This window comes from Solea senegalensis, linkage group LG21 (assembly GCF_019176455.1).
Source record: "Solea senegalensis isolate Sse05_10M linkage group LG21, IFAPA_SoseM_1, whole genome shotgun sequence".
In the NCBI taxonomy this organism is placed as follows: Eukaryota; Metazoa; Chordata; class Actinopteri; order Pleuronectiformes; family Soleidae; genus Solea; species Solea senegalensis.
In genome coordinates, this window is record NC_058040.1 from 15,239,854 (window position 1) to 15,256,163 (window position 16,310).

Below are 16,310 nucleotides of genomic sequence, written 5' to 3' on the forward strand. Positions count from 1 at the left end.
GGCTCGAACCCGGGACTTCTCGCTGCAAGGCGAGAGTGCTAACCACTACACCACCGTGTGGCCCGAAAATCATAAAGTGTGAAAACTATTTAAACAGATCATATTTCATTGGTGGTTGTTCAGGGGCCCCTAAATATTCTTGGACTGGCCCTGGTCAAGAGGCTAAAGTGCAGTAAAAAGCACTGAGACGACTGGATGTATAAATGGATGGATGGATGGATGAATGGGTTCTTGGCAGGTTAGGGTCAGTCGTTACCAGCCCTTGGTGGTCACTGGGACAGAGACATGGCGGGACTTCCATGTCCTTGTCAGTCCTCTTGTTCGTCGCTGTCCCGCCGCGCGTCTGTCCTCTTCTCTTTGTGACACGTGAAAATCCGCCGCATCTCCTCCTCGTACCTGATGAAGTTCTCCCCGAACCGGGCCCAGGCCTTCAGCGGCACGGTGATGGTGTTCCTGTACGGCTGCCGCACTTCGCTGATCTTCAGGAAGACACCGTATCGGTTGGAGCCCACGTCGAAGTAGAACCTCTTGTTGTCCACGCGGAAGGACGCGGCCTCGGGGAGCTCTGGGCTCTCGCTGTCGCCGCCGTGGTTCCGAGACCCGGTTCGGCCGCGCTCGTCGCCGTCGTCGTCGCCGTAGTCCTCAATGAGCTGCGACAGCGCGTCCCGGAACTCGATGAGTCCCTGCGCGGGCAGCACGATGGTCTGCTCGATGCCCTGACCATAGTAGCCCATGGTTCCGTGGCCCTTGCTGACGGTCTGCCGGATGCGCAGGAAGCGGCCGCGCTGGTTCTCCTTCAGGTCCAGGAAGTACTTTCTGTTGTCGCGCTCTATGAACTCGCTTTTGAGGACGCGGTGCGCGTGGTCGTCGGACGCGGCAGAGCCGGTGGGCGACAGCGCGGTGGCGCTCTGCTGCTCCTGCGCTCTCCGGTGCGCGCGGCCCTGGCCGTTGCCGCTGCCGCCGCTGTGGTCCTCGGGCTGAGGCTGCGGCGCCAAACCGCCGCGTAGCCCGATCCGGGCGTAATAATCTATAAAGTCTCCCAGGCAGTAGCGCAGCGCGGGCGCCATTGCCATGGACAGCGTCAGCTTGCTCTTCCTGATGTTGTCGTGGCGGCCTCGGCCGATCCACACCTCCGCGATCTTCAGGAAGCGGCCGCGGACGCTCTGCTTCACGTCCAGGTAGAAGCGTTTCTTCTGGATGTCGACGCGCTTGGAGGCCAGCTCCTGGATGTCTGCGCCCTGCTGCTGCTGCTGCTGCTGCGCGGCTGCCGCTGCTGCTACCGCGCTCTGCACATACTGCTGTTGCTGCTGCTGCGGCGGCGGCGGAGGAGGCGGTGGGTACGCGGCTCTGTGCAGCGGCTCAGCTGCCGCCTTCCCCCGGCCTCTCTCCATCCCTCTGCAGCATCCATCAGTCATCATGATCACAGTTCAGGACAAAGCGCTTCCCCCATCCCACAGAGCGGCTTCTCTTCACACAACACACACACTCACACTCTCACACTCACTCACTCACTCACACACTCACAAGTTTATCCAGATGACCTGAAAATGGCAGCCGGTGTTGGAGTCATCAGCTGATCCGTGTCCCCAGGAAAAGGTCACACTCAGTCATTTCTGTGGAAACTTCCAGCAGCAGCAGCAGCAGCAGCAGGTTCTTTCTCCACCAACACACCGATCATCATCATCCCCGGCACAGAGAGAGCGGGGAGCGGGGAGGCAGCAGCAGACCTGAGCAGGAGGAGGAGGGGGAGGAGGAGGAGGAGGCGTCCGATACTACATGAACCCATTGAACCCATCCACCCCCCCTCCCTGTCCTGAGATTACCTCTGTTAAAGAGACAGGAGGAGGAGGAGGAGGAGCTGGGCTCTTCATCACATCTGCAGATCCACACTCACTGACATTATTAGTATTATAATAACATAATACACATATTTAAATGCATTACAGTAAACACTGCACACTGTGTGTCTTTTTATTTGAACAATGTCATTGTTTCTGCCGTATAAATCTACACAAATGTGATGATTTATATTTTGAATTCATCTTTTCCCACAACCTGTGTAGGACAGACTGAAAACATGGCTGCCAGACACAAGGGAACATATCAGCTTAAATATCTACAATTATCTTAAAAAGATGAAAGTGGATTCACTGCTGTGTCTCACCATTAAACAGGAACCTGAAAATCGTGCGTGTGTGTGTGTGTCACTCTGCTGCACCAAACCCCATAGTGAAAATCAGCATTTTTAGCTCACAGAGACACAGGAGCTGCTGCTCGACAGCTGCGTCTTCTGTCGAGTTTGTGTCACCGAGGTAAACGTGAGGGATGGATTTCAAATGTCGAAGTCGTGGGAGAACATAATGTGAACTCACTGACAGAGGCAGCGGTGGGCCGACGACTCCTGTGTGCTGCGACATGTTAAATTGCAGATTTTCTCTATGGGGTTTGGTGCGGGAGCGTGACCGTTGACAAGAGCATCACAAACTCCAGTTTCCTGTTGGGGGGGGAGAAGCTGTTTTTACTGCGATATACAGACGTTGTAGACTTAACCAGACTATCATATCAACTTTAGCATATAATATTAAACTCTGGAAGAGTGACAATTAAACGATTAAAGAACAGAGCAGCAGACAGTGAGCGGTGTCAGTTAAAACATTTATTTCATATTGATAACCATTGACAGGAGCCGATAAATACTTGACCTGTGACGTTTACATGTTGAAGGCGCGCTCGCTGCCTCCACGTTTCAATAAAACACTTGTGGAGGAGGAGGAGGAAGCTCAATTAAAAGTGTTGTTGTGTTGGGGGGCTATTGGTGCCTCATCCACACATGGATATTGTTCCTTATCCTTAAAAATAAAGTCCATCATTCACACTGAAATGCAAAAAAAACCCAGCATATGATAAAACTGTGTCCATCGTCATGTGGTTCAGTTTCCTCAAGTCTTACGGACGCGTTCCGGTTGTGGTTGGAAGTCGGCTGAATTTCCAACTCCCTCACAAACCCTGACGTGGGGTTCTAAGATGGCTGCCACGCTGCTACTGTTATAATTGCACTTCTCTCTTCTGCGTTCAGAACTCTTTCAGTTTTCATGAAATATCTTTGTTATCGACTGGTGTGGCTAACGACAGCTAGCCCGAGATACATTAGTGTCTGTGTGTAAATTCCCACTTCTGGTGTAAATGGAACACACCAATATTATACATTTCTTTCGGGAAAACAAAAAATAATAATTCAGGACGGACGGACGAGAAAAACACTGAATATGACAAACACCACTGTCACGTGGCGCTTCAGTCACATGATCAGTCCGTGTTCCCTCTCCCTGTGTTTGGTCTCCAGCTTCACCCACACTGACCTCCTCTCCTCTGATATCATCTTGAAAGTATTTGATCAGTTCACATTATCTAAGATTTAACTCCTCAACACTATTTCGCGTTCGCGTTGGGACACATCATTTTTTTAAAATCCAGTATGGATTGGTTTGGACCATGAAATGTGAGAAAATGTCGATAAGTGTCGTCCACGAATGATTTCTTTCTGGGGGCAGAGCCTGGGAAATTTCAATCAGGAAAAACGATTAACTTAGAAATCAATGAAATCAAATAATCTGTCCAGTCCAGCCCTAATTCAATATCATAACCAATACTGATGTCAGGTCTGATTCCGTCATATTAGATTATTATTCAACTATCGATCAGTTACTAAATTAATTGTCAACTATGTTTTTTTCAATAATTTTAACAAAGCTTTCTGATTTTTCATCTTCATAAATGTGAATATTTTCTGGTTTGATCTACATTTTTTGGACCAAAATGATGAATCGATAATGAAATGAATGAACAATTAGTTGCAGCCTCAGTGACAAATGTTTTTAAAACTTTAAAGCTGTTTTGTCTTCTTTTATCTTAAAATTTGTCCACACAGGTTTAAAAGTGCACGTGTCTCTCTCTCCAGCCTGAGCTTCGTTGTGGATCATATCGTTCTTTGCCTTCACCTTAAAAACAATATGTGATTAAGTGATTTTTACAAATGTCACATGACTGCGACTCACTTCGTTTAAAGGTTTGTTTGTTTTATCTGAACATGCGGCGTCGTTTCATCAGCAGAACGTGTCACGTTACATTCATGTGCAGTGTATATACGTGTACGTACGTCAGCTAACAACACACCGTGCTGTCGCACCTCCACAGGAGGGCGCCACAGCAGCTCACACCAGCGGACATTCTGGAATGTATCCTGTGTCGTGTGCCGTGCAGCGGGAAGTGTCCAGTATGTCGTTAAATTGATTTTTTTTTTTTAAAGCTAATGACCTACGAGCGAGTATTTTACAGAGTTCCGTCTCTCGTGCACGCGTCCTCACTGTGGCCTGTAGCCTCCCAGCTGAGGCATGTAGCTGGACAGTGCCGACGGATGCCGCCGCTCGCCGGAGGGCTCCTCAGCAGGCATCTGCTCGATGGCGGCGGCGGCGTCCTCCTCCAGCGGACAGAAGGACAGAGTCTCCAGCTCCTCCGGCTGCTCCGCCTCCAGCAGCTGGTTAAAGTTGTCCTGGTTCCCCGCCGCGTGTCGGAAGAAACACTGGCGGCTGCCGTCCTGCACGTCTGGGTTCTCCTCAGAGTCCAGCAGGGGCTGCGTGGACTCGGAGCGCGAGAACACGGCCTGCGACGGCGCCTGAGAGCTTGGAGTCTGACCCTTGTAGCCGCTAGTGGCCACCACTGAGGAGTACTGCACGGTGCTGGCCGTGGTGTCCACCATGTCGCCGCCCTCGTCGCTGTCGGACACGCTCTGGCGAGGCGAGGACATGCAGGAGGAGCCGCCGATGCCGCTGCTGTGCTCCTCGGACAGATACTTGTCTTTCTTCAGAGGGAGGACGGCCTTGTCCTCCTCGAACACGCTCTTCCCGTCGCTCGTGTCCATGTCCAGCACGCTGATGCCAGACATACAGTTCTCCTTTGGTGTCTCTGCCTGTAGAGGGAGACAAAACCTTGTTAATCCAGGTGAAGTGTGGTTGTATGAGGCACTGAGGTACCAGCCTGAGAGAGGGATAAGGAAAACCTGATCACTGTTACTAAAATCTAAGGTTTTGTATTTTAGGAATATATTTGGCACCTCATTTCACAATAAGACAAAACTGATCACTCCCCCACACCAAAGTCCATAGGGAAAATCATAGATTTTAGCTCACAGGGACACAGGAACTGCTCGGCCCACTGCTGCGTGATTTGTCAATTTTTTGTTTAAGGGTAAACATGAACGAGGTATTTCAAAACACAGAGACCACAAAATAACACCTTTGAACTTAGTGACGGAGGCAACAGTGGATCAACAACTCCTGTGGGCTGTGATGTAAAATTGACGTTTTTCTCTATGGAGTTTGGTGTGGAAGAGGGACACAGACCTCAGTTTCCTCTTCGAGATGTCTGTGTAACAGGCAGTGAACATATTCTCAAATTAACACAGATTTAAGATTTATAATCAGTGAGTTATCAGTTAATCTGCATATGAGCAGTTTGGACCATGTCTCAAAATAACAAAGAAAAGCTACTGTTAATGGTCACAACGTGTGTTCAGGGAGACAGAACTGCTCCCACATCCAGCTGTGACAACTGGAAGACAAGTGTGACACCATGTGTGTGACAGCCAGCAGAGGCCGCTGCCGAGTTGTGCGTCAGTCGATGTTCTTACTCTTAAAGGATAGTCCGGAGACCAGTTTCTGATGGTGCTCTCTCCAGGGTTTGGAATCTGAGGCCAGAAGTTTCTCTTTATGCTGCGACAGAGGGGAAGAAGACATTTATCAGCTTGTGGACGAGGGACACACAGATTAAAATCTTCATAATAACAACAATAATAATAATGATACAGTGCACATCGGGCTTTTAAAGTTCATGACAAATGACAAATAAGGCAGTTCCTCTTCCTTCACTGTCTAATTTTAAACCTCTTTTAAATATGCTTTCTTCTTTTTCATTTGAGAGTTCTGCACTCTGTCTCCCCACGTGTTTTATGTCTTACTTTTCCGTCAGTTTATTTTACTTTGGTCGTTTGTTGTTGTTTTTAAATGTGCTTTATAAATGAACTGGACTGGACACAGTACACTCATGGAAAACAGTTTACTAGCAGGTGGATGGTGTGAAATGTTAACACCAGTGCACGACCATAAACACAAGGAATCAGGCTTCACATGAACGCGACGTTAGCCGAGTGTGATTTAACTTACACGTCTTTCTTGTAGATGCAGAGCAGCATCGCCATGATGACGATAAACAGGAATCCCAGACTCACTCCGACCACGATGAGCTCAATCTCTCCTGATGCTGAAAGAGACAATAGATCAATCCATCACTAAACGTCAAAGTTTGTGTTTTAATAAGTACATTAGCGGCCCCTGACGTCAGGTTAACGTGCTCAAACAATCAACTCTTGAAACTTGGCATGGAGGCCAGGTGTTGGCAAAAGAGTTCCCAGACCCGTGCGTTACTCAAGGGCTCTATAGCGCCCCCTAAGGGAAAAAAAAAGAGGCTGAATTGAGTTCCACCAAATTTACTGAATCTTGGTGGGAAGATGTCATGGCCTCAACTCAACAAGTTGGCGATTTGCACGCTGCGTAAATGAGCAAACTCGACCAGCACGTTTGTCGTACGACATAAAATACACAGCAATTTGTACTAGTTATTATTATTCTTGTTAAATGTGATGTTCACCATATTTCGTAGTGGTAAACGAGTGATGGGATCCTGGGGTGGAGTCTACGATGGTGGACGCGCTGACCCACACGTCGTACTTGGTGTTGCCCGTCAGTGACGTCAGTTTGTAGGTGGTGACGTCTGGAGGAACGTCCACGGCTGCCAACGGACAAAAAAACAGAAGATCAGCGAACTGAACGACCTTTCGCGTGAACGAGTCGGCGTGAGACCGTGCGGCCGGCAACATACTGAGGGTTTCACGCCCGCTGCTGTAGGATATGGTGTAGCCTGTGATGAACCCTTGTCGTCTGTCTGGAGGGATCTCCGTCCACACCAGCTCCGCCTCATTGCGCTCCGGCTTGTTGTTTAGGCTAACGACTGGGCCTTGGAGTGGAGCTGCAACCACAACGGATTCACACAAAAAAAAACACACTTAAACTTATTCATAAAGGCACCAGATTTTCAGTTATAGAACAGTTCAACCTTAAGCCATTTGTTAAGTGGCTAAAATCCATTTTTCTTACTTCCCTGTTGGCAGCCGTCCACTCAGTGATGGCTTATTTACTCATTAACCAATTTAAATGATGTTTTATCATCCTGTGTAGTTGTAAAAATGTGCGTCGTCTCACCTCCTTGTTCCTGAAACACTTGCACACTGGCCGGCTTCCCCGTCCATCCAGAATACACCGGATACACGGACACGGTGTAGCACACGAACTTCCGCAGGTGGTCTTCATGTGACATTAAGAGTTGAATTAACGCACGCTTAAATACAGCCAACCACTCACAGAGTTACTTTCACGGTGCAGTTTCTTACCTTTAATAATGGTGAGTCTGGTGCTTCTGCTTTCCCTCTGCCAGTCCAGGACATCGCCGCTGACCCACTGCACCACGTACTCCGTCACTCTGTCACTCCGTGTGCTGTAGGGTGGCTTCCACTCCACCCACATCTGGCCGTCGTTAGGCCACGCCCTCAGATCCTCCACCGGGGGGAGCTCTGCGACACACACACACACATACAACACCATCATCATTTATGTTAAACACGGTTACAAATCAGTATCACTAAGTTTTGTATCGCATCATATCGTATACGCCTAACACACAACTTTGGGAAAATGATGAAGTCATGGTTTGTCTTTATCATCATCGTCGTCTTCTTGTGTTTGGAGTTTGTACTCGGTGGCCTCACAGCGCCACATACAGGCCTGGCATACGTACGACAGTGTTTACAGTCAGTTTTGTGTGTATGAAGACTTTTTCTGTTCTTGGTTCAGTTTCAGAGTTTGAAATTGAACCAAGAGCTTCCTTGCCGTCAATGCACAAAATGTCACCGCTCAGCGTCACCATGGAAACCTACCGTGTGCCTTGTCTGGGATGGATAGCGACGCCGTGGGCGACTTCCCCACAGAGTTGACCGCGGCGATGGACACTCGCAGGGATTTCTGGTCTTCCAGGTATATCTCCTTCACGAGGGTGATGGTCCTGTGCACGGCATCACCGTCTGACCTGTTGACTGGGAAACTCTCCCACTCTGAGCTCCCACGCCAGGTTTTATCCTTCTGTTCTTGAACCTTCACGTCAAAGTGGGTGATCCTCCCGTTGGCGAAAACGGGATCCTTGAAGGACAAGTTTTACATTTTCAAATAGGCTTGAAGTGAATGCACGTGACACAGCAGTCGCTAAAGGCGACGTAACAAACGTCCTGACACTGTATCAGAAATTGAATTCATTTACCTTACAGATAATCTGCACTCGTCGTTCGCCGACACCCTCATAAACTTTCTTCCATAAATCTGGTTTGCTCGTTGGTCCTGAGACAGAGAAAACCAAAACAGAGCTATTTAACAATTCACCGTACGAGAAGAAAAGTCATCAATTTTTCCATCAAACTCACGGTCCTCCGGCGTCCTCTTGGTGGCGTTGGTGCTCCATTCGCTCCAGTAAGGGCAGCACGCTTTATCTGTTTTGCAGCGGATCTGAGACACGTAAACCTTGTGTGGCTGAAGTTTCTGGAGTCTGAAGGACTCCATGTTATCTGCGATGTCACCAGGAGGAACCTAAACGACAACAGCAACAACTTTTACTAGAGAACAATGACACTGAAATCAATGAATATAACAAAGAAATCATTTTTTGGTATGCAAAAAGATCATAAATGGTAAGTTCAATAAGGAGAAGGCCTTGGACATTTAACTTTCATTAAAGGCTAAATGAATGTGATCATCTTTAATATAATCTGGTGCAGGGGATTTCCCCTCGTACTTACATACGTCCATTCGTGGGCTCCACTTTGGCAGAATCTGATTTCGTATGTTAATTTGGGGACATATCCCTTACTGATGGGACGACTCCAGTTCAGGAGGAGGGAGGTTGCAAACGTCTTCTCGGTGATGACTCTGACGTTTGCTGGAGGATCTGTTTTCACTACAGTGACACAGGCGGTGAAGAGGAGGCATCATTGTCATCATCATCATCAACACTACTAACCAAGCACGCAATATGTTACGCCAGTTCGACACAAGACTCACCCAAACACCCAGCGTCTTTTCTCAGATGCTCAGACGCAACCATCCCAAGTGCGTTGTGCGCCTCCACCCAAAACTCCACCTCCATAAAATGTGGGAATACGCTCAGATTCACCGAGGCGATGTTCCCCTTAGCGGGCACAGTTCGGTTGGAATAACTGTTAAGAAGATTAGTTTTATTATTTTGAAGAGGAATTTTTCCCCCCCTCCCACACCGAAGTCCATACAGCAGGAGCTGCTGTGTCACGGCTATAAATCTGAATTAGGGATGCACCGATATGACTATTTCCACCCATACCGATATCCGATATTAATATTGCTGCTATGGCCGATAACCGATATCTACCGATATCGATATATGTTTTAAAAAAAAGTTTCTGAGATGATAAAAGTTTGTACAGAATGAAAATCACGCAAGCTGAATTTTTGAATGTCTTCCTTTATTTTCAAAACCTGTTTTACCTCCAAATAACAAGGTCACATAAGACACAAGTAACCAACTACAAGTAAAGGTTTTTAGAAACCTTTACCACTTGTAGCAAGTGTGTAACTAAATGAAAGTACAGTTTAACTCCCTCAACTCACTAAACTCCTGTGAGAAAGTTTGGATCATAAATTACAAACATGAACATAAATAAAAATAATACCCTGCCAAAGTTACTGTAACCGAGATAAGGGCGTCTATACTGGGTACGTAAATAAAGTCAACAACCCTTCCTTCCGGCAACAACAACCGCGCCACTTCCCTTCACAATAAAACTACACAACAAATATGAGAAACAATACCTGACAAGCTCTACTAAGAGCTGCCATAATAAAAAAAAACATGTTAAAATACTTTATCAAACTTGCCAGTATTCATGGCAACCAGATATTTATTCAATTGCAAAACATCGGAAAAGTAGCGCCGACTTGGCAGGTTGTTGCGGGGTTCAATATGCGCTATCAACCGTCGGAACCCTCGGCTGGTCGTCAAGAGCAATCATTTCCATTACCTTGATCGTTATTGCCCTGGCCACTGTCTTCCTTTGGTCGAGTCCCAGCTGCGCTGCTTTCTTTTTGTCTGCCGCCTAATGTTACTAGCGTTAGCTTCCTGCCGTTGTTTGTGTACTTGAGGGTGGCGGTTTTTCAAATGACATAATCAAATTTGTGGTATTGAATGACTTGACGCGGAACCCTCCGCGCATTACCTCGACTTTGCAAGTGTTGCATAATGTTTTTTGCGTATCTTCAATTGACACCCTGAAAAATCGCCCACACCGCTGACATTCTCTCTCCTCAACACACACACACACACATCTTGTGCTGCGCTTGCGCCACTGACGCTGTCATATGCCCAAACAAATGCCGCATGGCCTCCCCTTCCCGACACACATACACAAACAGCAATTAGACGGGTATAAACATCGGTTGTTAAAATCGGCGCAGTTTTACTCATTGAACCGATGCCGATATGTTAAAAAATGACGAACATCGGCCGATAACAATATTAATGCCGATATATCGTGCATCCCTAATCTGAATGAAGGTTTTTCTCACGCCTAAAATCACAAAACATCACATTATAACTGACTGAATGAGGCAGAAATGGATCAACAACTACTGAGAGTTGCGATGTAAAACTGCCAATTTACTTCTATGGAGTTTGGCGTGGGAGCTTGAGCGCTTCACCAAAAGGGACAAAAACCTTCTGTTTCCAGTGGGGAAAGTGTGTCTCACAGCAAAATAAAGCAGCAAACACATGGGGAAGTGTACTCACGCAATGACATTGAAGTTCAGCGTGTATTTAGTAGCGACGTCTTTGCTTTGACGTCCCACTGTGTCCCAGCTACACTTGACGGTTGAGGAGATGAAGTTTTTGTCCTGGAGAGCGATACAGGTCACATTCTCTGGCTGTTTCGGAGGATCTGGAATTAAAACACACAGTCATGATCTCTTTCTTCCATTACCTAAATGATTTCTTTGTCATATGGAGCGAAAAGACACTTACAGCCTTTGCGAAGATAGATTGCGTGCATAAATTTGCCTCCATTCAGGACAACGTAGGACGAAACCCCCCGAGAGCGACAGTACAACCACTCCTCATCTTCTCCACTGATGTGGACGGTGACGTTCAGGGTCGTCCTGTTGATCTTGGTGTACTGCTCTTTGGGTACTGTCTTCTGAGACAGGTCCCAGTAGAGGTCGTCGGCAGTCACTTCATCGGTGACGACGACCATGCACGAGGCCTTAAATTCGGAGCCGATCTCGACCGCCAGAGGCTGCGGCGCTGTCACCAAGTGGTTGTAATTTCCTGGAGCTGGGACAGGAGAAGAAGAAGCCGTGGTGATTAGAATAAAACTCAAACAAAGCAACTTTCCTAAATTTATTACTGAGACGACACTTCCTCCCGCAGTCAAGTGGCAGGAAGTGCAAAACCCACAAAAGCCACACGAACGTCTGCTGCTCGGTTTGCTCTGAATTTAATGTTGGGGATCGTTCAGGTGGCACATTGTTCACACTGACTGAACTGATGAGCAGGAGACACTGTGAGGACATGACTGCCACAAAGAAAATTATTTTGGCCACTTAACAAAATGGCTCATGTGATAAAATCTACTTCAGCTATAGCCTGGATTATTTTAAGAACACGTTTGCTGCTTCATCTCACTGCTGGACAGACTTTTCCAATAGAAAACTGAAGTTTGAAAACCACTCTCTCCCTCCCACACCAAAGCCCCATAGAAAAAAATCAACGATTTTGTTGCTCCACTGTGGAAACACCAGCAAAGACTACGTCTACGTCTATGATATCTAAGTTTCTCCACTTCATCTTGTCGTAACACAGCCATTTCTATGCATTATTTGTAAATGCCTGAGGGCACTGAAATCTCAAATTACAAAAATGAAAATCCCCCACACCAAAATCTGTAGAGAAATTGAGCGATTTTTACATCACAGCACACAGGAGTTGTCGATCCACTACTTTCTCCATCAGTAAATCCAAATGTGTTTTTTTGTGACTTCTGCGTTTTGAAAATATTTGTTTAGATTTACCAGAAGGACACAAACAATGCAAAGCAAAATGAGGCAGCAGCTCCTGTGTCCACGGGAGGTTAAACTCGATGATTTTCTCTATGGACTTTGGTGTGGGAGGACAAAAGATGTCAAACAAAGCAATAAACATATTAATAATACAGCATACACCAGAGCTGATGTGTTGTTATGTGGCTAAATGCTGTTTTTCCTGGTGTTCTCGCTGCGTGTCTGTCTAGCTCCAGTTGTTTCTCAGCACTGTGCACAGTCAGTGCTGCTTCTGTGCCAGCACCTAAAACAACCCCCAAACTATCCTTCCAGCCCTATAGTGTTAATGGTGGTTACTCACACGGTAGCTGACTTTAAAGTCACAACACATGATTGGCTTGAATTCAAGAGAATCCAAGTGAAATCAGACACCAACGGTTGCCTCCGCTGCCAGATACTTCTATGGAAGCCTTCCACTTTGACACATTAGCATTCCTCTGGTTTTTGTCCTCCCACATTACCGACACACACACAGAAAAATGTTGGGAGGAAGTTGGAAGTTCATTTACACAACGTTTTTCCCAAGAATCCAAGTAGTTCCATCTAAAAGCTGTTCCCAGTTCCAGTGAGGGGTTGATGCACTGATACACAAAACGAAACCCAAATGACCTCAAATAACAGAGTCAGCAAAGACAGGAAACTCAAGGCTTTAAACAAAAAAAAAAAAAGGTCTGAAATTGTAAAAACAATCATCTTTGTCAATGTTTAACGAGGCATGAAATTGATTCCTGGCATTTTAGTAAAGTTCAAGGACATGTCTCAGTGAGGACAACTGAAAGTAAACAGAACAGTGTTTTTAATCTGCACGGCTGCTGGAAAACAGTACACGGACACACAGACATGTCAGGGCAGGAAAACCAAACAGCTGTGGTCATGGTAGTAATAATGTGTCACAGACACCGAGTGTAACTTTACATGACGATACATCCAGTTAAACAGTGACGATCGGTGTAGTACCTTGTTGACAAACAACGTATGGTACCTATGTGCCTATAACTTGTGAATAACAACAGAGCTACAGTAGCTGATGTTACACAAATCCCATTATGCAACTCTTAGGACTTAAAACTACGCCATTTTGGCAGGAAGCTGTGCTGTTCAAATTCACAGACACAAATACATGGTAACATGGAATATGTTTGCCAACTTCAAAGGCTGTTTCCATAAAAAGTGAAAATGGTGAATAGGGGTTGACCATAGATCCAGGGTTCTCAAAGTGTGGTACGTGTACCACCAGTGTTACGCAAGCTTCCTCTGGTGGTACTTGGAGGAGTGTGCATTCACCATTGTGTGAATTATATGTGAGGTAGAGGAGGACGATGAGAGAGTAAATTATCTTATTTGGAATAATACCTGCTCCCTGTGAAAAGTCTGTAGCTGACTTAGCTTGGCCGATTTACTTCAAGAACTCAATATTTCCTCAGGTGGTACTTGGAAAAAAAGATTTGAGAACCACTGCCATAAATCACAGCAGACAGCAAAGGGGGATCACGGCCATAAAACCTAAAGTGATCACTATATTCACAATATTGTTTGTTCCAGCTGTTTCTATACTTGTGAAAAATATCTGTGTGCATCAGAAGGGTTGGGCATATTCTGGTTATAATTATAGCCCTTAATCCCTGTACATTTAAAATATGCAATGAACTCTGTATAATTTCTGTAAAATAAACTTTTTTTATTCGTAACACCCAGAACGACTGTTGTAAATGGGTAAAGTACTGACAGCAGTGGTTATACTATAGTAAAAAATATAAGAAGAAGGTACTGACCTGCAGCAGCTACAGCAGAGGTAAAACAAGCCAAAAGCAGCATCTGCACAAATCCCACAGATGCCATAGTAATGTGATGGTGAGCTGGGAACATACATAACAACAAAGTTACAGAAGGAAGGTTTTCACAATTACACCCTGTCAAGAAAAATAATCAGCAATATAAATATTAAAAACAGAGGGTATACACTCACTGGCCACACCTATTCAGCCAATCACATGGTCACTTTATTAGGTACACATGACACCGGGGAGTTATCTTCATAATCCTCCCTGCACTGTTTTTTTTTTCTTATTCCAATTTGTATGTAACTAACTATTGTAATTTGTACATAATAGCAAACATACAAATACCCTGAACAGAAAATAATTATAAAATCATAACAAGACTTTCTCTAAAATTTGTTTTATTGTATTCTTAAAATATTGCCTCAGGAGATGTTAGCCACAAGAAACAAAACTAACTTTACCTAAATACACATGGTCTTAAATTGGATTTGACAGCAATTTTCTAAAATATAACATGACTGATTTTAATTATTAATCGGCTAATATTCAGTGTTGTAATGTAACAAAGTACAAATACTTTATTATTGTACTTAAGTACAAAATGTACATATCTGCACTTTACTTTGTTATTTATAATTGTAGCAACTTTTGCTTTTACTCCACTACAATTTCTAAATAAATTGTGTACTTTTAGTCCACAACATTTCCACTAACTTCTAAAACTTGAATACATTAAACTGTATATCAGACGATGACTTTCAATACTTAAGGAAAGGAAAGCATCTGTTTTGTCATAATACAGCTGGTATGGCACAACGAAATGTCGAGGTCAGATGGAGGGTTATTTAAGTACAGTAAATGTCATATACTTTAAGACTTTTTCTTTTTCAACTTTTTCAACTTCTACCAAAGTCATTTTCTGGTAAGAAACTTTTACCTTTTACTCAAATATCCCTTTAAGGTACTTTTCTATAACACTGCTAATCTCAGTCACCTGTAGCAGGAGTCTCAAACTAAACTAACATGACCTAGCGACCACTTAAGTGGGGAAAACAGCTGTTTGTTTTTAGATGGAATGAGAAAATAGTTCAAAATAATTTGTATTTATGATGCAAAATGACTATGAAAACATTTAAAAAAAACGGCAAAATAACTCATGGATGGAGTGGGGCCGCAAGTGGCCCCCGAGTCGCGAGTTTGAGACCTCTGACCTATAGGGAATGTAAAAGCCCAAACAAAACAATGATTAGATTAGCAGTTAGCGCAGCAGATACGTCACTAATCAAGAAGCTAGTGGATGTTAGCGAACAACAATTTACGTTAAGGAGTTTTAAACGACGTTATTATAAGTGCGCACATTAGCATCAGTGCTACACAGTGTTAGCAGCAGTGTTAGCAGCGGTGTTAGCAGCAGTGTTAGCAGCAGTGTTAGCAGCAGTGTTGGCACGTTACAGTCACTCACCTCAGTGTCAGCGGCTGTACTGTCCCTGTGTTACTTCACTAACATCCCTGTTTGCCAGTTTAACTCCACACATCCATAAAAAAGCCAGTTGGCGTCGGTGGAAACACCATTAGTGACTGGTAAGTGCCAGTTCTGGAGCGGGACCACCCACTTCCCGTCATCGGGCGCTCGCGTCAAAGCGACACAGCGGCGCGGCGCCACATTTAGCGATCTCACAACAGAGCGGATGGACCGACAGTCATAGCTGTACAGCCTCGTGTTTGTTTATAGATCTGCTTACGTCAGCACACTGTGTGAAGATTGGTCATAAACAACTGTCAGTCAATTTTTGTAAACCAATCAGAAGTCTCAGATTTAAAGTCCCGGTCAGTGACTCTTATTTTCCGGGATGTCTCCGCCCCGCGTGCTTCCCATTTAAGATCAGGATTGAGGGAAAACATCCATGGGGGAAAACACAGGATCAGATTTAAGGTGGGGAAAAAAACAGAGGAAGGAGACGAAGATGATTACGATGAATGGAAAAAAAAACAATTAAATCAACCAATAAGTCATTTTGTAAATAAAATAATAACTGTGTGAGTCATTATTATTATTTCAAAAACAGTCTGGTCATCGACAAAGCATTTTTCTCCCACAAAGCTTTTCTCTAGAACTTTTGGTTGTGAATCAAAATCATAGTTGATTAATAAATCTTTATTTTTTTCCATAAAAAATCAGAGGAAGAGTTGGTATTATGGTCTGTATTTATAAAGAGCTTTAGAAAATTAATTAAATGAATTCTGCTACTTAAGA

The 16,310-nt window shown here is 45.0% G+C and overlaps 2 protein-coding genes across 2 annotated transcripts; both read right to left on the reverse strand.

Annotated features, from left to right (window-relative positions):
- Window positions 1–15: 15 nt before the first annotated feature.
- purg (purine-rich element binding protein G) lies at window positions 16–1,680 on the reverse strand. Its single transcript, XM_044012467.1, has one exon. The coding sequence runs from the start codon at window positions 1,416–1,418 to the stop codon at window positions 309–311; it is 1,110 nt and encodes a 369-aa protein (XP_043868402.1). The 5' UTR covers window positions 1,419–1,680; the 3' UTR covers window positions 16–308.
- A 1,114-nt stretch (window positions 1,681–2,794) lies between these two features.
- On the reverse strand, window positions 2,795–15,680 carry il6st (interleukin 6 cytokine family signal transduce). Its single transcript, XM_044012466.1, has 16 exons — window positions 15,519–15,680; window positions 14,048–14,131; window positions 11,203–11,511; window positions 10,972–11,119; window positions 9,216–9,370; window positions 8,954–9,111; window positions 8,582–8,744; window positions 8,422–8,498; window positions 8,045–8,303; window positions 7,502–7,681; window positions 7,314–7,415; window positions 6,934–7,080; window positions 6,703–6,843; window positions 6,219–6,315; window positions 5,687–5,768; window positions 2,795–4,966 (listed from the first exon to the last, which is right to left on the reverse strand). Exons 2-16 carry the CDS (start codon window positions 14,112–14,114, stop codon window positions 4,361–4,363), a joined length of 2,691 nt encoding a protein of 896 aa, XP_043868401.1. The 5' UTR covers window positions 14,115–14,131; window positions 15,519–15,680; the 3' UTR covers window positions 2,795–4,360.
- Between the last annotated feature and the right edge of the window lie 630 nt (window positions 15,681–16,310).